Genomic DNA, 22,145 nt, shown 5'->3' with positions numbered 1-22,145 from the left:
GAATTTTCTCAAAAGCTAATTTGAAGAAAGAAGTGTTCGAACGGGCCCGTCACCCAGTGACAACTTTTGACACGTCCTCGCTCGGACGCACGACGCCTTGACCGAGGCAGTCCGCGTTAGCACCGTCGGCCGCGAGTTCTTTGCATACCCGGTCCGAGCCTTCGCATGTCACCTGTGTGGCACAGCTCGGCGCAGCAGGACCGGGCGGTGCTGGCGCTGCTGGGCGCCAAGCGAGGCGGCTACTTCATCGACCTCACCGCCAGCGCTCCCGTCAAGGACTCCAACACCCTCGCGCTCGAGCGCGACTACGGGTGGGGCGGGCTGTGCCTCGAGCCTCGGCCCTACTTCCAGCAGCGGCTCACTTCCACCCGCAGCTGCACGGTGGTTGGTGTCGGCGTGGCGAAAGTCGAAGGCACGGTGCCGCTGACGTTGGAGCGACCGTTCGGGGCTCGCAGCCCCTACAGTGCCCTCGAGAACGCCGTCGTCGCTGGCCGGGAAGGGGAGGTGGCTCGCGTGCTCGAACGTCTCGAGGCGGCGGACTATGAGCGGGAGAGCACGGTGCGAGCCGTCACGTTTGCGCACCTCTTTCGCGCCTTCGCTGTGCCGCGCCACATCGATTACCTCAGCCTCAACGCCGACGGCGCCGAGGACGACCTCATGGCCACCTTCCCGTTTGAGACGCACACCGTGTCCATCGTCTCGGTGCAGCGCCCGTCCTCACAGCTGATGCAGCTCTTCCGTGCACAGCAGTACGTGTACCTGTGCGACTGCGGCCTGGCCGGCAACATGCTCTTTGTGCACCGCAACGTCTCGGCGATGGGCGCAATCAACGGAACCACAGCCATCGGCCGCGTATGCCACGAGTGGCGGCGCAACGTCCGTATAGCCTTCCCGTTGCGACGCCCACACTCCAAGACCCACGAACATGGAAACCGTTAGTCACCACGCACTGTGTCTCCCGCCACCACGCTCCCGACCGACTGCCCTGTGCCACTATAGGCCTGGAGCCCCGACGGCCGGCGGCGCGTGGTGCGCCACTGCGAGGTTACCTTTCGAGCCTTTTTGTGCCCTCTGCGACGAGGCAATCGTGCACAGGGCGATGAGCCCGCCCTCACGCCCCGTCTCGTCACGGTTGAGCGGGCGCTGGCGTTCTCAGCAGCGACGGCACGCGAGCGCCCACATCTTCGATAGCGAGCATCGATCCGCGCCCACCCGCAACAAGCCCTCTACACCAGAACGCGCTCTTGCTGGAGGTGCCATGCGTTGTCGGCCGTGGTGCGGGCGCAGCGCCGCAAGAAAATGCAGCTCCTTGCGCGCCCTCGCTCTGTGTCGCGCCGGCTGTCGCGGCTCGTTCGCTCGAGCGTCGAGTGTTCGCTCTGCTCACTGCTGCGTGCATACGCCATACCCGGCGCGGGCCGCCCGAGGTGTGCTCGCCGTTTGCCGTCTCTCCCCATCGTCTCTGCGCGATCTGTGGCCCCCCGCTCAGCGCTCTGCCTCTGGCCTGAGCGCTCCGCTCTCGTCCTGCAGCTGCACACTGCAGCCTGTGCACCCCGCGCCCACCGCCAGGTGTTGTTCGAGAGAGCTTTTTTAGCTTGTATTGCAATACTCCCGGGGTTACCGACGTAAACAGAGAGAGGTCTTCGTTCGTGAGAGCGCGCACTGTGGAGATCCTCTCCCAAGCGTGTCCCTCGCCTGCCCAGCTGGTGAGACTGAGAGTCACCATGGCTCACGCCCGCCCACGCGTCCCACCTCGGCCTCTCCATGAGCCGCGCCCGCGCCCGCCGCGCCCGAGCACCACTGGCTTCAGGCCAGTCACGCGCTCGCCTTCTAACGCCGCCACCTTGCTCGCCGCCGCGAGCCTCGCTGCTGCGGTGCCGACGGCCTCCGCCTTTCGCGCCGCCTCCTTGGCCTCCTTATACCTCGCCTCCCAGGCGTCGGACGGCGCTGCCGCCGCCGCCGCGCCGGCCGCCGCCACGCAGTCGCCGCACCGCGCCTTGGCTCCCTTTTGGAGCTGCGCCCGCGTGAAGTCGCCTGCGGGCCTCGGCTTGCAGCAGGCGCTGCAGACCACCTCACCGCCGCCACCGTCGGCGGGAGCCGGCGCCGCAGCGGCCTTGGCCGCCGCCGCCGCGCGCTCCTTGGCCGCCGCCGCCTCGACGCACGCTGTGCACTTGAGCGGCACGTTGGCCGTGCGGTGCCGCTCGATCGAGCGCTTGGAGAAGGCGGCGGCCGTCAGCCGCTTGCGGCCGCACTCGACGCAGGCAAAGTCGCCGGCCCAGTCGGACCGGCCGTCCGCGCCGCCGCCAGTGGAGCTCATCAGGCTCGAGAGAGAAGACTGGCTCAATGGGCTTTGCCGTCTTATCGCACGTTACAAAGCTTTTTCTTTTCATACCAGGGTAGTAAACAAAAAGATCAGGAAGAAGCCAAAACATGACGTGGCATCTCCAGGAGACAAGGGCGGGACGCACGAACACAGGCCGGTGCGGAAGAGTGCCCCCGAAGGAAAGAAAGGGGTTCTTGCGCGCCGCTGGCCCGCTGCTGCTCGAGATAATAGGTAGGTAGGTAGGTAGGTAAATAAATAAACAAAGAGTTGGACAAATACCAAATTCCAAATCGCAAACATAGAATTCTTAAGATACAAGCCTCTCTCACAGCAAACATAGAAACCCAAACACAGGCGGCGACGTGGCATACGAGCTCATAGGAGAAGGAGGCGGGCACAAGTTCCAAGGACGCACGAGCGAGCGAGACAGCAGCCATGACGATGATGATTCAGCGCGTGAACGCCAACTCGCCGGCACAGGCCGTGAAGAGCCGCGCACGCGGGCCGACGATTACGCAGCTGCGTGCCAAGCAGGCCGCTCTTGTGGCCGCATCCGAGCTCGCGGCTTCGAGTGATGCCGAGGCGAGTGTGGTAAGGCACTCGCCCGTTGACGAAGCCAAGCGGTGGGAATAAATAAAACGGACACCTCTACTAGGAGATGGGTAAAAAGGAACAGGTCCCCGCCCTGCGGTCTTTGTGCAGGGTTCTTTGTGGGTGTGGTCGGCGACTAGCCGGGGTCGGTCGTCCTCCCGATGGGGGACTAGCACTAGCCGTCTTCCACATGGTCCCTCGGGTCCCTGCTGCTCCTAATCTCGTCGTACATCCTCCTGCTGATCTCAGCAACATCTTGCTCCCTCCCTCGTCTCGCCCTGCGCGTCTGCTCGGCCTCCCCGTCGTCTGCCCTGCGTCGTCTGGTGACGGGTCCTCCGTAGTCGGTCGAGGTCGCCGCCCTCCTCGTGCCTCTTCCCAACGTTTCCTCGGCGGCCGATGCCGTCTGCTCCGACTCCGCCGTCCCCGGGTCTGCCCTGCCCTCGTCTGCGCTAGCTTCTGTTTCGTCATCACTGATGTCCGTCCTCTTCTTTCTCCTCTTCTTGTGTATGCTTTGTACATCGCGTCGATTCCTTTTCGCGTGAGCACCAGCCTGAAGCCCGCCCAGCAGCTGAACCGCTCCCTAAGTCGAAGGAGCATCATCAGTCTCACCCACTTCGCTCGCTGCCCAAGGCAAAGTTTTACTTGACCACTCGGGCAGATTCGATTGCATTTTACCACTCGGGCAAACTCGATGAAAACGGACGGAAAACGCGTTTGCGACGGCTCGCCGGAGAGCTATGGATGGAGCGGCCGGCGCGCCGCCGCAGCTCACCGATGGAGCCTGCGTCGCGGCTCAATCCACTGACGCAGCAGCACTGCGACACACTCTCCAAGCACAGCCTCTGGCGTTGCGATTGCCCAGAGAGCGAGCAATAGGCGCCAAAAGCACAGATCTGTGTGCAGTGAGTCTCCATGTCGGTCGCGCCCAGCGAGAGGACATTTGCGGGCCTCGGATGCTCGCCCGGACGCGAGCCCACCGTGCGAGTTGCGGACCCGGAGGCGGCCGGCCCAGCTCCCCCCCAGGGAGGCCATGCCCAGGGTCAGGCATAAAGGGGGGGTGTTTTCCGTCCGTCCACAACACTACCGTCTCGTTTCCTTTCCGTGTTTCTCCACAGCACACCCTCTTGTTTCCTCTCTAGTTTCCCGAGGAAACTCCGTGGAAATCAGCTGGTTTGGGCCCAAAATCAGCCAAAGCGGCAAGATATCTGGGTATTTTGCGGGTATACCTGGAAACCCCCCGGTATTTTGCCGATTTCCTCGGTTTCGCCTTTCAGATTTTGCCCCAGACCAGCTCTCAGACTCAGGGAAACTCGAGAGTTGCCAGAATGGAGTACCCTCTAGTTTCCCTGGAAATTTCCGGAAACGCAAAGTGCTGGGGACCCTCTCGTACTCTCGTTTCCTTTTTGGTTTCCGGAAGCATGGATACAGGCCAACTCCTCTCCAGCTGCGACCGTGGATCGCGATAGCAAGACCACGAGAGAGTGCTAATGCTACAAGAGCACTTGCCTACTTGGAGCCAAGAGGAGCTCGTTTCAGCTGGGATCCGGGGCAGTCGGATGCACTGCCTCACTGGGCCTGAGACCATCGCACGACATTTTGGGACCCCATCACTCGGCTCCAGGATCGAGGTGCACGCCGCCGAGGGACCCCGGAGGGTAGATCGGGCGGTGTCGTCCCCCCTTTTCTCCCATATCATCACCTGATTTGTTGGATGCGAGTGTGTGACACATCTCTCTCTTTCTTGGATGCGAGAGAGATGCGTGTAAAAGAAAGAAAGAGAACACACGTGACACGAGCCAAGGGAGCAGGGATGGGAGGACGGCACGCCGCCACCACACAGGGTCAGGGATTTCACGCATCACGCTTCACGGCCGTCGCCCACCCTTCTAACGAAAAAATCCAAGAGAGGGGTAAAATCGTCTCAATCTCTCCGTTCTCCGTTTCTCCTCCTTGCCTCGCGCGCCTCCTTTGCGGCTTCATCCCTGCCGCCTTGCACCCCTGCATCCCCAAAACGCACTTCTCGTGGCGGGGCCTCTCAAAGAAAGAAAGAAAATAGACAACCGAAGGGAAATGAAAGAAAAGAGCAAAAAGGAAAAAAGAATACAGAGGTTCACCGCATCTCAGGCCTTCGCTCGCCGGACAAGCCATGCTCTCTGCCTTCTCTGCGGCCCTGTCCGGCGCCTACCTGCCGTCGGTGCACCTCGCGCCGCGCGCCACGGCCGGCCGCGGCGCGCTCTCCGGCCTGCGCATGGCCGAGCCCGACTTTGACCTCGTCATTGTTGGCTGCGGCGTCGGCGGCCACGGTGCGGCGCTGCACGCCGTGTCGCGCGGGCTCAAGGTGGCCGTGTGCGCGGGCGAGGACGTGGGCGGCACGTGCGTCAACCGCGGCTGCGTCCCGTCCAAGGCCCTCCTCGCCGCCTCTGGCCGCGTGCGCGACATGCAGAACGACAAGCACCTCGCGGCGATGGGCGTCAAGCTCGAGGGCGCCGTCACATACGACCGGCAGGGCGTGGCGGACCACGCAAACAACCTGGCGAGCCGCGTGCAGGGCAACCTGCGCGGCTCGCTCACCGCCCTCGGCGTCACCGTCTTCGAGGAGAAGGGCTCCCTCGCCGGCCCTACCAGCATCGAGCTTGTCGGCGCCGGAAAGACCATCGAGGCGAAGAATGTCATCCTCGCGACGGGCTCGGTGCCCTTCGTGCCGCCCGGAGTGGAGACGGACGGCAAGACCGTCTTCACCTCGGACGAGGCGCTCAAGCTCGAGTGGGCGCGTCTCGCCACCTCTTTCGCTCGCCACGCACGGCCCCCCGCCGACCGCCGCCTCTCTGCCGCAGGTGCCCGACTGGATCGCAATCATCGGGTCGGGGTACATCGGGCTCGAGTTTTCGGACGTGTACACCGCGCTCGGCTCCGAGGTCACCTTCATCGAGGCGATGCCCAAGATGATGCCCTTCTTTGACCGCCAGATTGCGCAGCTCGCAGACCGGATCCTCATCCGGCCGCGCGCAATCGACTCGTACACAAACGTGTTCGCGTCCGAGGCGCCGCCGGCCTGCCGCGCGGCGGACGCGGCGGCCCGCTCGCCCGCGCCGAGCCCGCCGCGCCTCGCCCGCCTCCCTCAGGTGACTCCCGGCATCCCCGGCGAGCGGCCCGCGACGGTCAAGATGATTGACGCAAACACAAAGGAGCACGTCGAGACGATCGAGGTGGACGCGGTGATGGTGTGCACGGGGCGGAAGCCGTTCTCGGAGGGGCTGGGCCTCGAGAACGTCAACGTCGAGACGAACCGCGGCTTCGTCCCCGTCGACGACAAGATGCGCGCGCTCGACAAGGACGGCAACGTCATCGACGGGCTCTGGTGCATCGGCGACCTGAACGGCAAGATGATGCTGGCGCACGCGGCGTCGGCGCAGGGCATCTCGGCGGTGGAGAACATGTGCGGGCACGAGCACGTGCTCAACCACGACGCGGTGCCGGCGGCGTGCTTCACCCACCCCGAGATCGCCATGGTTGGGCCGACCGAGGAGCAGGCCAAGGAGCGGGCGGAGAAGGAGGGCTGGGAGATGGGCATCGCGCAGGGCAACTTCAAGGCCAACTCGAAGGCGCTGGCCGAGGGCGAGGGCGAGGGCATCGCCAAGGTCATCTTCCGCAAGGACACCTTCGAGGTGGTCGCGGTGCACATCATCGGCATACACGCGGCGGACCTCATCCAGGAGTGCGCCAACGCCATCCAGCACGGGACGACGCTGCAGGAGCTCTCGATGACGGTGCACACACACCCGACGCTGTGCGAGGTGCTCGACGAGGCCTTCAAGGCGGGGCTGGGACGCTCGGCGCATTGAGGAGGTAAGCGTTTCGGTCACACTCAGGGCCCGTTTTGCATGACCTGGTTTGACCATGCTCTACGTGTGCGGAGGGGACCAATCGGTGCTCGAAGAGCTCGAGTCTGTGGACAGGCCGGCGCGAGAACGCTCCGCGGCGCAATGTCGGCCGATGTCGGCACAATGTCGGCACAATGTCGGCCGATGCACGGCTCGCCGCCCACCCCACGCGGTCCCTAGGTGTTATATAGCATAAACACCGTCCGTGCAGGGCTCCTAGGCCATCACTGGGTCCACAGTGGACGGACACACAGCCTCAGCCGGCCCGCGGCGCGGGCGGGCTCCGACCAGAGCCCGTCCGGAGGCCACAAACGGACACTCTACCGAACTTTACGCCCCTAGACAATCCACCCCGACTAGCATACGGTGTCGTCCCGACCGCCCTGCGGCCCCAGCTACCAGCTGGCGCCGCTCGGCCCGGCTGGAGGCGCCTGGGGCGCCCAAAATCGCGGAGCCGGCGACGTCCTCCGGCCAGCAGCCGGATCGGGCGTCCGACCCGCCCCCTCGGCGACCCGAGATGGTCTCCCCGACCCCCGAGGCTTGGCGCACCGCGGGAGGGGGGCGGCCCAGCCACCCTGCACCGCCCAAGCCGCCCTCTGCAAGCCCAGGCGCGCCGTAGAGAGTGCCGACGCGATGTCGACGATTTTGGCCTGCAAGACGGGGGCGAGGAGCGGTGTGAGGGCGCCATGTGCCCGGGCGACGGGCTAAGGGGCCGCTACACGGGCCGCAGAGCTCACCAGCGCCGGCACGGTGGCGCTGGTAGCGATGGTGCTGCTTGCGGCCGCCTTTGGCAGTACCTGACCGAGGGCTGACTCGCGACGGCGACGGGGCGGCGAGCCGGGTGGCGGGGTGCGGGGAGGAAGGAGGGGACGCGCCGCGAGAGGGGGGGAGGGGCGCTCTCACGTCTGGCTGGCCCGCCCCGGCCCCCACGGGGTCGGGATGGTCGGTGGTGGTACTCTAGGCGGCCGTCCCGGGTCGCCAGACCGGTCCTGCGGCGGAGTCGGAGTGTGAGGGGCAGGGGCACGGCCGTGCGGCGGAGGGGACTCGCATCGCGCAGCTCGCAGCAGCCCGAGAGGGCCCGAGCCCGGCCAGGGAGTTACCCACCGCTCAGGCGGAAGAGATTGCGTCGCTGAAGCTGCGCTCTGCGGCCATTTTGTACGCCCGATGCACGCCTGACCCGGGAGGGGGAGGGGTGGTCAGAGAGACGCGGCGGGCCGGGGAGAGAGGGGACGCGCGCGCCTTCGAATACTCACTCGTGGCGCCGGCCGGCTCGCAGGGGCCGCCAGCGCCGCTACGGAGGCGCTGCCCGCCGGGAAGGTGCTCGGGAGGGGCGCTGGTCACTCCCCGGCGGCGCCTGCGGCCGGAGGGACGTGGGCTTGGGCGAGCTCGGGCGTGGTGAGCGGCGCGGGCGAGAGAGGGACGGCGCGCGGCTCCCAAACGAGCCGCACGGGCTTCGTCTGGGCCGCCGAGGCCACCTCCTTGGTCGCGGCGGCGGGCGCGACGGCGAGGTTGGCCGAGGCAAGTGTCAAACGTGCAGCCTTGCGCCCCTGAAGAGGGACGAGTGCGTGGGGTGCCACGGGCTGGGGGGGAGCGGTGAGAGGAGAGCGGTGGGCACCCCCACGAGGGGCTGCGCGGACGCCGCCTGCCCCCCCACGAGTTTGTGTGCGACTCTCTCAACGCGGGCGACGAGGCGGCAACGATAATGCCCCGCCCAGTCGTGGTCCGGTCGGCGCGCCTGTAGTACCGGCAGAGACTTTTTCTTGTCGGGCGAGACTTTAGAGACTTGAGAAGAGGTGCTGCCAGCCTCTGAGCTCTGTAGTGAGGTTGCTCGAGCGCCAGGGCGAGGAGGAGATGTACTTTCGCCCCGGCACACCCGAGGAATGATAGATAATTTATCATGATCCGTCACGTCTCAGTCTGAGAGTCTCACGACAGAAGGACCGGGATGTTGAGTAGTAGTACACACTCTCGCATTCGACGCGAGCGCAAGAGCAGACGACGCGAGCGCAAGAGCATTCGACGCGAGTGAGCTCAGACACGGCCCCTGCGGCGGACTTGCTCAGGGGTCAGGAGGTCAGGGCCGCTCGAAGCCGTGGTTCACAAACTTGGCCCTGGCCGTGACCCGTGTGTCTCATCCGTGGCCTCTGCCCGCTCCCGGCGGCGTCCCATTGTGTGCCGCTTTTAAGGGGCTCCAAAATATCCTAGGAGGACCACACAGCCAGGATACACTCTCGAGGGCTGGGTAGTAAGCAGTAGAGGTCGATACAAAACGACGTCAGATCTGGCTCACCCAGGGCGGCTGGACCTAGTCACATTTTCACATGCTGGACTCCGAGAGTCCATTATCTTGCTACCTCTCACTCTCTTATACTCGGAGCGCTTTCGACACTCGAGCGTACCGCGCACACACACGGCTCTCTCTAGTATATACCTTATAGGAACACCTCTGGTGCTGTGTGAGAGTGGGACCGTGTCTGGTGAGTCTCACACACGCTCTATCGATATGGTTGGTAATGTCATCGAAGAGCGATGCCCTTTTCACTAGGGGGGTCCCTCGCCATCATGCCGTCTCCACTGGGCAGCAGCGCCTGCTGCATGCAGCACGGCCCGCGCCCGTCACCCCCTGCCCGCCACCTGCGACGATGTAAACTCCATGCAATAACACTCATCAGTACGACAACGCCAACTAGCAATGCCTGTGCCCATCGCATCAAACGATCGTGGCCACGCCCTCTTGGGCCACAGTCATCGCAGTCCGTTCCGATACCGCAGATCGAGAACTCGGACCCGTCGCCGCCATCGTCGCACTGCTGGTCAAACGCAAATGGGCACGCGTCGGAACAGATGTCCCCACCACTCGGGCGCCGCACCGCCTCCCGCTCCTCCCGCGCCGCAGCCGCTTCCGCCGCTGCAATGCCCGCCTCGAACTCCGCCTGCGACACGAGTTTCGTTCCGTTCGAAACCGGGGTCGCGTTGTTGACCTTGCCGCTGCTCCCCCAGGTGTAAGTCTGGATGGAGTGCGCCGGGATGGGGAGCCCGGTGGCGCCAACGGACAAGGTCTCGTCGTAGAGGGAGAGGAGAATGGGCTCGTCGCCACGATTCATCGCGACTAGCGCCTGGCCGCCGTCGGGAGTCACAAAGGAAACAGCGGCGAACTTTGGCTTGGGGACGAGAAGCGGTTGCATGCACCGTCCTCCACCCTTCCCGCCGCCATCACCATCGCTGCCACCAGCACTGCCTCGCCACTCGACCGTGATTGGGATCGCCGTCCGCACAGCCTTTTGCGTCGCTGCCTCCGTTGTCTTTTGCACAGCCTCTCGCGTCTCTGCCGCCGCTTCGTCTCCGTCGCTGCCGTCACGGCCACCGTTGTTGTGTACCTCGAACAATGCAAGAAGGTCTTGTAAGGCCGAGGCGCCGGCGAGGGGTGCCGGGGAGATGACAAACGTCTGCATCGAGTCGCCCGCAGAGCGGCAGTGCTCCAGCCGCGCGGCGATGATGGAAACGCCAGCGTCCAAGCCCACCAGCGCCCCGTCGCCACGCACCGCGGTGATGCAGCGGACCGGCGTCGTGCTGCTGCGAATCTGCGCGACCGGAGCCCCAGCGGCAGTGGTGATGTTTGGCACACGGACGAAGGTGAAGTGCTGGTTAGGACTGTTGCTGTAGCACTTCCACGCGTGCAGCTTCTCCGACCCGCCATCGGCGTCGAGGCATATCCCGACGCCATGGCCGTCACCATAAGCCATGGCCGTCCCGCTCACCGCAAGGCTCCCGCCTCTGGTCTCGAAGCGCTGCGCCGCGTTGCCGTCGCAGGCCGCGAAGACCATGCTCTGTCCATTTTGAACGTCGGACGCGGTGATTGCAGGCGGTGGCAGCTCGGGGTCAAACGTCAACTTGGTGCGGATCGAGCCGGGTGGAATGAACCGAGAGAAGTGCCCCTGAAAGTAGAAGCTGGCCTGCAGCGTCAGAGTTCCATGGCCGCGCGCATTGGGCGGGTCGGCAATGATATTCGCGTCGCAGAGGTTGTGAGCGTGATTTGGGCCGCCGGTGATGTCGAGTATCAGGTTCCAGTCCGTCCATCCAACGGCCCAGTGGAGCAGGTCCACAAGAATATCGAGGGCGAGATCCTCGGCCCTCGCCCACCACCGCCGAGCGTCCGGTTGCTCAAAGACCACGCCGCCGCAGTTGCAGGCCTCAGACGCAAGGATAAATTTGCCGGGCGCGAGGGCGTGCGTCTCGTCGAGGCTCTCTGTCTTGAGGCCGCCATACCAGTGCACCGCCACGCCTGCCACATACTGCGCTGCTAGCGGGTCCTCGTATAGCGCCTTTGCCCACTTCGCGACCTTGTCCTTGTTGTGATCGTAGCCTATGATCAACACTCCGGGCTGCTCTCGAGCGAGCACCGGCCCGAGATGGTCCCGCACAAACGCTGCCGAATTGTTGGCACTCCAAAGGCACGACTCCCAACCGACGGCAGCCATGGGCTCGTTCTGAATCGTCACGGCCCAGATTCGGATGCCGTGCCGCTGGTACGCATCGATCCAGAGCGAAAAGTACTTTGCCCAGGGGCCCAGACTCTCCGCTTCAAGACAGAGCGGCACGTCCGAGAGAATCATGCTCCGCTTGCCTTTGGGGTCGGCCTCCCACCAGCGCGCAATCGAGATCCCAGAGGGCGCCGGCCCCCGAGCGCCCGTGGGAGGGAGGAGTGGAATTTTCATCCACGCCGGAGGCGACCACGGAGAGGCAAACATAGTCAGAGCTCCTCCGCCGCGCTGCGCAACCTCACGCTGTGCGGCCTGAATCATGGGCACAATGCCATTGGCTACGTCGTGAGACACGGTGGTGTCAAAATGCTCCAATTCACGGTCGCCTGCGACCTCGTCGAAGGTGTAGGGGCGGACTGAGAAGTCGCAGCTATTGATGGGGACCCGACCGAGCGTGTACCCATGCCCACCCTCGGAAGGCTTGGCAAAGTAAAGTCGCATCACCTCGGCACGGTCGCGGGGACTGAGGCGAATCCAGTTGTGCGCTGCAGCCTCTGTGAAGGCCCCGCCAAAGCCGAGGATTGTCTGATATGTGGTCGTGGAGTTGATGATCACTGTGATCTGGTCCGTCGTGGGAGGTGCTGGTTTCGAGTTCTTCTTTGGGCGCATGGGCAGCAGCTCCACGCCCGGAAGGCGCGCCAGCAGCCGTGGCACACCGTCTGCAGAGATTGGAGAGGTTTCGGTGATGGTGAGCGGGACTGCGCCGGCAGTGGCGGCGGCGGCAGCGGTTGCCGACGACGAGGCGGCCAGGAGGAGCGCATACCCATATGCCGTCCCGAAAGGCATTCGCGCGCGCGCACACAACCGGTAAAACGCGCCACGGGCCGACGGACGAGAAACCGTTCACGCAATGAAACCACACTCAACAAAAGGTGAGGTAAACGGTGAAGAAAAAGGAAATGGGCGGCGAAAAAGAGAAAGCCTCCGCACACTTCGCCGTGTGAGGTCGTTCGGCGTGTGAGGTGTGCGCCTCGCCCTCGTCCGCCCCCGCCGCGGGGCGCGCCCGTGACGCCGGACGCGCCTCCCGCAGGCTGCGCGCAGACATGTCCAAGCGGACGCGCGAGGGCGCTCCGGCTGCAGCGGCGACACCTGCTGCGGCGACTCCGGAGGAGGAGATTCTGCGTCAGCGCCTCCTCGCCAAGGAAACCTCGCTGCGCAACCTCACGAAGAGGTATCTTGCGTTTGCCGCCGCGGTCGAGACGGCGCCGGTCGAGGAGTGCGAAAAGATGTACCAGGGGCTGCTGAGAGAGCTGGCGGCCTACGAGTTTGGCATGGCCAAGGCGCGCACGATGATCACGGTCAACGTGCAGCAGGCGCTCCAGCCGGGCCGCCGCCGGGCCCACTGCACCCCCCTGGACCTTCGACGCCCCCCCCCCCCCCCCCAAACCCACCCGCACCACCCGCGGCAGGTCGCGTCTTACGAAGCGATGGAGGGGGAGATCGGGGCGGAGATGAGCCGCACGAGCGAGGAGATCTCGGCCCTCTCCAAGAAGCTCGAGGAGGAGCGCACCCTCCGGCAGCAGAAGGAGCAGTACGCGGCGCTCGCGCGGCGCATCAACCAGCTCCCGCCGCGCGCGGCGACGCAGCAAGAGATTGGCGCGCTGAGCTCGGAGCTAGAGACGCTGCGGCGAGAGGGAGAGGAGCTCTCGGCCACGATGGCCGAGCGCACGCGGCTCTTTGGGGGCTTCATGCACGCGCTGCACGACCTGCAGCTCCACCTCGGCGGGGAGGGCGGCGGCGAGGCGGGCGGCGGAGATGCGAGTGGAGCGAAGGCGTGAGGAGGCCAGGGGCGGGTAATAAATAAATACGAAGCACGACGAACCCGTGGGGCGGGTGAGCGGCCGATAATTTCTTTTTCAAGAGATAGCGGGCCACACTCCACAACAACAAATCACACTCCACTCTGGGTTCGAGTGTTTCCGGGGTAGGGTAGGGGTAGACGGTAGTGTCCAGACCCACCCCCGACCCACTACCCACCTAACCCCTTAAAATGAGTAGGTAGGTAGAAAGGTGAAGAACAGCCAGGCTCGGACTGGACACCAACGCGGTATGGGTGGACACAAGACAGATGATGACGACACGCACGAGCGACACACAGACACAAACAAGCTCACAAGACACACAGCCAGCTGGCTGCCACACACCCTGAGTTGGCGTACACATAACTCAGGGCCACATTCCTCCTGTCGCCCCCCCCCAGCACTCCAAGGTGCCAAGAGAAACAAACAAGGGCACAACATCACAACAGACGACAGGAGGTAATATGCGAGGCTAGAGCAGGCTTGCTCGTCCTCTAGCAATCTCCGCCGACCGCGAGGCCGGACGAGACCGTGTGTGGGGTTAGTGAGGTGTCTATGGTCGCCCTCCTCACGGGCTAGCCGCCAGCGGCCAGCCCTATCTCGCACTCACTGGCGGTGACAATTCAATGTGTGAGTGTTAGCGAACAGAGGCACGTGTGCTAATTCTAGGCCGCACGTCGTGGCACTATGACGAAGGTAGACGTGCGGCTGCAGCGCGCCCGCCGCAGGCTCGGCGGTGCGCGCGTGTTAGCGATAAAGTTGCGGGTAGAGCCGTTCCCGACTTGTCGAATGCGAGGCCTCTGCGACGAGTGCCAGTCGCGCTGCGGAGCCACGCCCTTCGAGCCGCGTCCCGTCGGCACTACCCTCGAGTGCGTGTCGCCTTGGTTGGCGACACCCACTCGTCGAGGGCAGTCCGGCCGACGGGAGCCTGTCGCGCGCCGGCGACGAATGCGGCGGGGTGGGTGTGGGTACAAAGCGCCGCTTCTACGAAGCGAGGTTGGCAGGCGCCCCTCACGAGTCCGTTCAGACATGCCACACGCCCCTCGCAAGCGAGGTTAGTAGGCGCCCCTGGCGAGACCCGCAAGAGATGCGCCACCCCCCTCGTACCTATACTCCACCAATGAGGAGGTGAAAAGATCTTATCAGCCAGGCGGGCAGGGCAGGCGTGCAGGCGGGCGGGGTCAGGGAAGAGGGCCCTCGGGTTACGCCTCGCCCGGCCCCCTCCGAGGGGGGAAGGGGAAAGAGGGGGACCCTCGGGGTGCCGGACGTCCCCAGTGTGGCCGACCCCCCTATTCGGATTCCCATCCCACACCGGAAACAGCGAATCCTGCTCTCTGGCCGCGCATGGCGGCCGACGCCGCCCAGGATCAGGGCCCCGAAGACGTGGGGTCGTACCTGCGCGAGATTTCCGAGGTAAACGGCGCCGCGCTCGCCTCCGCCGCGTGCGCCAGAGCGCTCGACGCAGCCAGCACCTTCAGCGCACGCTCGCACTTCGCGATCCCGCCGCACCGTCCCTCGGCGGCGAGCGACGGCGGCGGCGGCGAGGCGGAGCCGTCTGTGTACCTGACGGGCCATTCGCTCGGGCTGCAGCCGCGCTCGGCGCAGGGCGCCGTGATGTGCGAGCTCACCAAGTGGGCCGAGCGCGGCGTGGCGGGTCACTTTGAGGGCGAGCTGCCGTGGGCGTCGTGCGAGGAGGCCGTGGTGCCGCTGCTCGGCGAGCTGGTCGGCGCCGCTGACGCGACGCTCGAGGTTGCGGCGATGAACTCGCTCACCGTCAACCTGCACCTGCTGATGGCTGCCTTCTACCGGCCCAGCGCCGGGCGCGCCGGCATCCTGATCGAGGCGGGCGCCTTCCCGTCGGACCGGTACGCCGTCGCGTCGCAGGTCCGGCACCACGGGCACGACCCCGCCGAGTGGCTCACCGAGGTAGCTCCGAGGGAGGAGAGCGGCCTCCTCTCCACACACGACCTGCTCGCCGCCATCGACACGCTGCAGGACTCGCTCGCCCTCGTCCTGCTCGGAGGGGCCAACTACCTGACCGGGCAGGCGGGCACGCCCGCACCCGCGCCTGCCTGACCCGCCGGCCGCCGCGACCAGCCGCCTCTTCCCCGCCGCATCTGCCTCTCCGCCGCCTCTCTGCCCGCAGGTGCTCGACATGGAGGCGATCGCGCGCGGCGTCCGGCGGATCAATTCCTCCCGCGCCGCGCGCAGCGAGCCGCCGATCCTGCTCGGCCTCGACCTCGCGCACGCCGCCGGCAACGTGCCTCTCTCCCTGCACGACTGGGGGGTCGACTTCGCCGCCTGGTGCACGTACAAGTACCTCAACGCTGGCGCAGGCTGCCTCGGCGCCATCTTCGTCCACTCGCGGCACGCGGCGGACGACGGGGCGTACCCGAGGCGACCGCTCAGTTCGCTGGAGTAGCCCAGCTCGCCCGACCAGTCTGAGTAGGCTGCGCACACCCGAGGCGAGGCCGCCGTGCGAGAGGGGAGCCGCACCCCCTCCGCAGTGGCTAGCCGGCCTGCAGAGCCTGCGGTGGCTGCCGGCCCGCTGAGCCTCTGCCCTGCCCTGCGCAGGCTGACTGGCTGGTGGGGCGTGCCGCACGCGCCCGGGCCTCGCTTCGAGATGAGGCGCGGTCGCCTGGAGGGCCCTTCGGCGCGGCGCGACGGGGCGCCCGCCAGCCACGAGCCTCTGCGCCGTAGGCACGGCTTCGACGCCGCCCCCGGCGCGGCTGGCTTCGCGTGCTCGAACGTCAACCCGCTGATGGTGGCTTGCCTCTTGGCGCGAGACGAGGGGACGCGGCAGCGGCGGGACGGGGGGAGGGGCCCTCAGCTTGGCTGGGCCGCTTCGCTAGGCGTCGCTGCGCACACTCCGCGACGCCGGCGGCATCCAGGCCGCGCGACGCAAGTCGCGGCTCCTCACAGGCGCCGCCCTCCGCTCCTCCTCCACCCCTCCTCCTCCACCACCCCCCCACCTCCTCCTCCTCCTCCTCCTTCGTCTCTTCCCTCTCAAGAGCTGCGGCCTCCCATTTGCGGCACGATGATTTGACACCTCACATGATCTCTCCCATTTGACACCTCACTATGATCTCCGAAGCCTCACCGCGCGCCCGCCAGCCCGCAGGCTACCTCGAGCTCCTCCTCCACGAGGAAGAGCTCACTGTCCCGCGCGCGGCAGCTCAAGCCCAGCCGGCGCGCTGCGGCATCAGGATCATCACTCCCGCCGACCCGCGCCGCCGCGGCTGCCAGCTGTCGCTCCGCGTGCTGCCGCCGCCGCCGCCCGGCGGAGCCGAGGCCGAGAGCGGCAGCGGTCCTCCCGGAGCGATGCGTGAGCTAGAGGCCGCCTTGCTCTCGCGCGGCGTCGTCGTCGACGCACGAGAGCCAGACATCGTCCGCGCGGCGCCGGTCCCGCTCTACAACTCGTACGAGGACGTGCGCGTTTTCGTGCTGCGGCTCGCCGACGCACTCGTCGAGCTCGCGAGGCGATGGGAGAAGTGAGCGCGGGCGCGGGAACACGCCACACACCGCGGTTCGCTCTTCGCTGCACGCTGGTGGCTGGTGCGGCGAACAAGCCTCCACACCGCGGCCCCGGCGGGGGCCGCACGCGGCGGGTTCGCGCTGACACTGTGTTGTGGGGCTGGGTTGCGACGAACCAGCCTCCAAGAGCTGCGATCGAGACGGTCCTGAGTAACAAAGTACAGTGGCGCTGCCGCGCCCGGATACCGTACACTATTTTTCGCCCAGCGAGAGCTCCGTCCGGCTCCGCGCGTCGTGGGGCCTCGCGAAAAAAACGGCAAACGCACATCGGATATCTCCGCATCGGGCGCGAGCCGCGTATCTCGTCGACCTCGAGGCAGAGGCCCTGCGTTGCTATCGCCCCACCTCACCCGAGCCCAAGTGCAAGTGGGATTCGCCGGCAGCGGCTGTCTCACTGCTCCGACTCGAGCAGACTCGGCTTCGGCCCGCCTGGCGGCAAGGTGCGTGAGTGAGGGTGGCGGGTTCTTAGTCACGGGCCGGTACATGCGCGCACCGAAGAAGTGGAAGTCCACGATCTCCTTGAGCTCGTCCGCCATGAGCGCGCCCTCTGCCCTCATCACGACCGACATGTCGTTGATGAGCAGCACCGTGGGCAGACCGCGCACCTGCAGCGTGTCTGCCACCTCGGCCTCGTCGTCCGCGTCAATCTTGAGGACGCGACAGCGGTCGCCTGCGCTGGCGAGGCGCACGTCACGCAAGCCCGCCCGCCCAGCGACCAAGCCAACCGACGCCGCACTACCAGGGCCCTGTGGAACAACGCACCGTAATGCTCGGCAACCTTGTCCATCTCCGGCGCCATCAGCTGGCACGGGCCGCACCACACCGCAAACACGTCCAGCAGGATGGGCGTCGCGCAGTCCTGCAGCTCCGCCTCAAACTCCTCGGTCGTCACCTGGCGGACTGCTCCCATTGCTAGAGCCGGCGAGCGACTGCTGGGCCGCAGGGCGAGCCGCTGGCCGCCGGCCGCCGTCAGCGCGAGCGCGTGCAGCGGCGTGATGCACGCGGCGAGGACCAGCCAGCAGAGGTGCTGCATCACGGCTCTGCTGGCAGCCAGAGGTTTTTTCTTTTTTCCTAGCTTCGCGCGGGGGCGACGGTGAGCAAGGTTTGCTCACGGCCCCGGTACGGCCCCGGCGAGCTGCGTTCTTTCCGTGGGCACGGGGGAAAAAGATTTTGCGGTCCGGCTCGTGCGCTTCTTAGCTCCCCGGGCCGGCCCTGTGGGCGTGCGGCTGATGACTGCACTCCAAGTGCTGCAGCTCCAAGACCAAGTGCTTTCGCCCCCAACCGTCAACCGACCTACTTACTTAATCTTAATCCGTTCCTCACCCCCGACAGGAGAACGGCACGTGTGCTCTGTCAGCGCGCGCCTAGCGTTCCCCGCTCTACTCTCTAGCCCTCCTCCCCCTTCCGCTCCGCGAGCCTCCGCAGCTCCTCCTCGAGCGCCGCGATCCTCTGCTCGCGGTCGTCGCCTTTCTCCGGCGGTGCCGCGTCCCGCGCGGGCGGCGGCTCCGGTGACATCGCCGCCGTCCAAAAGGGGTGGGAGAGCGCCTCCGCCGCGTCCGGCCGGTCCTCCCACGCCGGCGCGAGGAGGCGCGAGAGGAGGCCCCAGCCGGAGGACTGGGTCACAAACTCGCCGCCCAGCCTCGCGCCGCCCGCGTCGAGCATCTCGACCCCGCCGACGCCGCCTATCCTGAGCGCCTCCTCGTCGGCGAGGAAAGACCGCAGCGCGGCGACGTCGACGCCGTCCGTCTTCATCCCGTCGTCGTCGCTCGCGGCGAAGGGCCCGTCCGTCAGCGTGCGGAGCCGCAGCGCGTCGAAGCCCGCGTCCGGCTGCGCGCTCGAGAGGAGGAAGCAAGTCAGCAGGAGCAGGCCGAACTCTCGCATGTCGTCGGCGCGGCCGTAGCGCGCTCGCTCCTCCGGGTCGCCGGGGCGGGTGGTCCGCCGCAGCGCTCGCTCCGCCAGCCCAAGGTCTAGCGGGTCAGCTTCGACGGCGCCTCCTCGGTCGCCGCTCTCGACGGCCTCCCCAACGGCGGAGAGGGCGGAGCCCTCGGTGTTGACGTAAAAGGCTGGGTAGAGGGAGGGCGCATCGCGCGCGTAGCCGAGCTCCTGCAGCGAGGACGACACCTTCTCGCCGACCCGGTCGTCCTCGCTCGAGACGAGGACGGCCGCGGGAGAGAGGCCCTGGTGCAGCAGCCCGACGGCGTGCAGCGCGGCGAGGCCGGCCAGCGCGCCGCGCAGCGCCCCGCGCACGAACCGGCCTCGCTGCTGCGCCGCGCGCAGCGGGACGCCGCCCCACTTGGCCTGCGCCTCGGTGCCGCCTCGCTCGCGCAAGACCAGCCAGCTGCCGAGCGTCGGCGGCAGGCGCGTTGGCGGAGCGAGCCGCACCCCCTCGCCGCCCCACGGAAAGGCGTGCAGCACGAGCGGCTCGCCACGGTCGCCCCGCTCCACCTGCCGCCCGATCAGCCGCGTCAGCCCCTCCCGCTCGACGTCGCGCTCGCTCTTGCCGGCCGCCGCCGCCGCCGCCTGCACCCGCGCGTGCGCGGAGTACTCGTTGAGCGCGAGCGCCTCGGCGAGACTCGCGCCGCTCCTGGCCGCCGTCGGAGACGACAGAGCCGCCTCGAGCGAGGACGCGACGTCCGCGAGCCCGAGCGCAGCGGCCGCCTCGCCGGAGAGGGATGCGCCGCCCTCTGGCCCGGCCTGCTCCCCGTCCTCGGCCCACGGAGGCTGCCCGTACGGCGAGTACGCCTTGACCAGCACACGCGCGCCCGCCGCGTTGCCGCGCGTCACTTGCCCGTAAAAGAGCCCGACGCGCACCCGTGCCGGAGTCACGCGGGCGCCGCTGCGCCCGCTCAGCACCGCCTCGGCGCCGCCGCCGCCGGCGACGACCTCCGCAAAGGAGCCCTCGCCCAGCTTCCGCTCGAGGCTGAGTCCGCCGTCGGGCAGCTCGAGCGGCAGCGCCAGCCGAGGAGCCGGGTTCGCGCGGAGGAGGCAGGGGCGAGCCGCCGTGCGGAGGCTGCGAGCCGTTCTGGTGGAGAGCGCCAGGGCCCACAGCGTTGCCGAGAGCGCCATGTGAGTGAAAGCTGGCCGGCGCCGCAAGCTGACGGCTGACGGCTGTGGCGCTGGGCCCCGGCTGCGTTGCCTGGGTTTGCGAGGTTTTTCTTCCTAGTGAAGACCTCGCCGCAGGAAGGGCGTGCACCACACAGCAGACAGCACACAGACATATATCTACGCGCTGCACGGTTCCTCGGGCTTTCTGGGGTGTTAGGACGATGGAGCTCTCTGGGGTCTGGGCGTGTGTGTGTGTGTGTGTGTGTGTGTGTGTGTGTGTGTGTGTGTGTGTGTGTGCGTGCGTGCGTGCGTGCGTGCGTGCGTGCGTGCGTGCGTGTGTGCGTGTGTGGGCGCTGTGCGAGCCGCCCTGAACGCCACGAGCGCGCCGCGAGCGCCATAGCGCCGCAAACGCCGGCGAGCGCCGTCAGCAGCGCGTGCGCCTCCACCCGAAAGCGGAGGTTAGCTCGCGAAAGAAACACATAGACACCCACATCGCACATGGGTTGCCATCCCTCAACACAAGTGGCCCACCCTTCACATTTTGTCGCGCTCCGGGGCGGGGCGGGCAGGTGGCGGGACGGGGCACGGGCTCGCACGCAAATGGCTCTGTTGAGCCAGTCATTCCCGCATGGAGCTCATGAGCAGAGGCCTTATAGGGACGATGTCGAAATGGGGTCGTCATAAGGCCATCTGAGCAACCACACCGTCCGCCGTCCAGCACAATCGCCAGGGTGGCGAGCGCCGCTGCAAGCTGCTCGTGTCGTAGGCCCGCAGACAGACACGCGCTGGACTGGAACAACGTAGCGTAAATTGTGGTCGATTTTTTTCTTTTCGCGTGGTGTGTGTGCATAGATCCCTGGCGAGTAGAGGCCCCGCCCACCTCTCTGCACTCTGGTGTGTGTGGACACGAGACTCGTTGGAGTGAAAAGAGTTGGTATCGGCGTGCACATACATACACACACCCTCGCTAGGCCGATTTACTAAATTACAAAAGTACAACTACGATACGCGAAGGTCGGAGTGCGACACGCACCGCCCCCTCTCCGCTCTCGTAACGGCGCCAATAGCGCGGACACACAACACGCGCAGCTCTATGAATTTAGCTGCGCAGGATCCAGGAACAGATCCCAACTGTTCACACAGTGGGAATGAGAGAGAGAGTCGTCTCTAACGTTAGCTCGTCGTTACGGTCGGTATATAGGCTCGGAGGCGAGGAAGCCTCAGCATGTTACATAAGTAAAACGCCCATGCCAACGCAGCGCAACTCTTGGAAGTGGTTAGCGCGTCCAACCCTTGCCGCTTGAGCCGAACTGCAAGTTGCTCGTCACCTCTACACCTGCTCCACCTCTGGCACCTGCTACAGCTGCGAATCCTCCTCGGTAACGACTGGGTCGGACGTCGTCGAGCCGCGAGGCACGGTAGTGAAGCGCCCGATGTTCGAAAGCGAGTCGCGGATGCTCGAGCGAGCGCTCACCGGGGTTGCGCCCAGAGCCTTGGCCAGCAGCACGAGCGACACCTGTGAGACCGGGAGTGGCAAAATAGTCGCTTCAGGAGCACGCGGGCGCTGTGGCAAAGGTGCCGCCGGGGGAGCGCACCTCATGGTGCAGGCCGGGGAAGCAGGCAGTGGCGAGGGCATCGTAGAGCCCGCCGTTGATGAGCTCCTACGGCGGCGGGGAAGGGGGGCATGGAGCGCGCGGGTGTGGCATAAATGATGGACCGCTGATCGGCAGCGTTCCTGCGGCGTGGTCTCAAAAAACTTGGCGAATTCACAGCCGCCGAGGTCCACGTCGTTCTCGTGCGCCATGACGATCTTCAGCCTGTCCTGGCGCGCCTGCTTGACCTGCTCGGCCAGCCTCTCGTCGGACCAGGTGTCGGCGTTCAGATAGAGAAGCATGTGCGTGGCGTCGCCCGCCTCCTCGGCGGTGGAGACGGTGAGACCGGAGAAATTGGTGGCGAGCTCGGTGGCCAGCTCCTCTGCGCCCTCATCGAACGGCGAGGCCCAGAGCACGACGGACTTGGAGAAGGAGATCGGTTGGCCCTGGACCTCGCCCGGGATGAAGAGCGGGAGGGAGGTCAGGTTCACGTAGTGTGGCGAGCAGAGGAGGAGCGCCTGAGGGTAGGTGCGAGGGGGCGGCGGTCAAGGTCGAGGCGACCGCAGAACAGCTGCAGGGAGTTGTCCGTGGCGGCACCTCGGAGATGATCTTAAGCGAGACACGCTGATACTCGTCGATGCGGTGCCACGTCGTCTGCGCCCACCCCCTGTCAAAGATCTCCGGCTGGAGACCCTCCGGGCACTGTGCTCGCAACTCCTGCAGTCGTGCAGCGACGGTGTGCGTGAGTGAGTGCTGGTGTGCGGCGGCGGCGGCGACACCGCCCCTCAGAGCCGTGTGTGGCGAGAGCAATCCCCGCAGCGAGCAGGGGTCGGGCGGGGAGC

The 22,145-nt window shown here is 66.3% G+C and overlaps 7 protein-coding genes across 7 annotated transcripts; 4 read left to right on the top strand and 3 right to left on the bottom strand.

Moving 5' to 3' along the window:
- Positions 1–165: 165 nt before the first annotated feature.
- Positions 166–939, top strand: EMIHUDRAFT_96155 (hypothetical protein; the record flags this gene model as incomplete). The annotated part of the gene is made up of 1 exon (XM_005770810.1): positions 166–939. One exon carries the CDS (start codon positions 166–168, stop codon positions 937–939), a length of 774 nt encoding a protein of 257 aa, XP_005770867.1.
- A 787-nt stretch (positions 940–1,726) lies between these two features.
- Positions 1,727–2,314, bottom strand: EMIHUDRAFT_96154 (hypothetical protein; the record flags this gene model as incomplete). Its single annotated transcript, XM_005770809.1, has 1 exon — positions 1,727–2,314. The coding sequence occupies one exon, from the start codon at positions 2,312–2,314 to the stop codon at positions 1,727–1,729; it is 588 nt and encodes a 195-aa protein (XP_005770866.1).
- A 2,717-nt stretch (positions 2,315–5,031) lies between these two features.
- Positions 5,032–7,010, top strand: DLD2 (putative Lipoamide dehydrogenase 1). Its single transcript, XM_005770808.1, has 3 exons — positions 5,032–5,678; positions 5,746–5,952; positions 6,034–7,010. Exons 1-3 carry the CDS (start codon positions 5,058–5,060, stop codon positions 6,751–6,753), a joined length of 1,548 nt encoding a protein of 515 aa, XP_005770865.1. The 5' UTR covers positions 5,032–5,057; the 3' UTR covers positions 6,754–7,010.
- Positions 7,011–10,688: 3,678 nt separating this feature from the next.
- On the bottom strand, positions 10,689–12,119 carry EMIHUDRAFT_61724 (hypothetical protein; the record flags this gene model as incomplete). The annotated part of the gene is made up of 2 exons (XM_005770807.1): positions 10,689–11,364; positions 11,437–12,119. Coding segments are annotated over 2 exons (1,359 nt in total), but the record flags the coding sequence as incomplete, so codon positions are not given.
- Positions 12,120–12,376: 257 nt separating this feature from the next.
- EMIHUDRAFT_196702 (hypothetical protein) lies at positions 12,377–13,111 on the top strand (the record flags this gene model as incomplete). Its single annotated transcript, XM_005770806.1, has 2 exons — positions 12,377–12,637; positions 12,743–13,111. The coding sequence occupies 2 exons, from the start codon at positions 12,377–12,379 to the stop codon at positions 13,109–13,111; spliced, it is 630 nt and encodes a 209-aa protein (XP_005770863.1).
- Positions 13,112–14,476: 1,365 nt separating this feature from the next.
- EMIHUDRAFT_61628 (kynureninase) lies at positions 14,477–16,627 on the top strand (the record flags this gene model as incomplete). The annotated part of the gene is made up of 5 exons (XM_005770805.1): positions 14,477–15,142; positions 15,294–15,520; positions 15,686–15,896; positions 16,247–16,390; positions 16,424–16,627. 5 exons carry the CDS (start codon positions 14,477–14,479, stop codon positions 16,625–16,627), a joined length of 1,452 nt encoding a protein of 483 aa, XP_005770862.1.
- Positions 16,628–17,172: 545 nt separating this feature from the next.
- Positions 17,173–17,699, bottom strand: EMIHUDRAFT_61580 (hypothetical protein; the record flags this gene model as incomplete). Its single annotated transcript, XM_005770804.1, has 2 exons — positions 17,173–17,336; positions 17,429–17,699. Coding segments are annotated over 2 exons (435 nt in total), but the record flags the coding sequence as incomplete, so codon positions are not given.
- Positions 17,700–22,145: the final 4,446 nt, after the last annotated feature.

This window comes from Emiliania huxleyi (assembly GCF_000372725.1).
Source record: "Emiliania huxleyi CCMP1516 unplaced genomic scaffold EMIHUscaffold_4, whole genome shotgun sequence".
Classification (NCBI taxonomy): Eukaryota; Haptophyta; order Isochrysidales; family Noelaerhabdaceae; genus Emiliania; species Emiliania huxleyi.
Note: the sequence above shows the minus strand (reverse complement) of the source record. Positions and strands in the feature narration are given on the sequence as shown.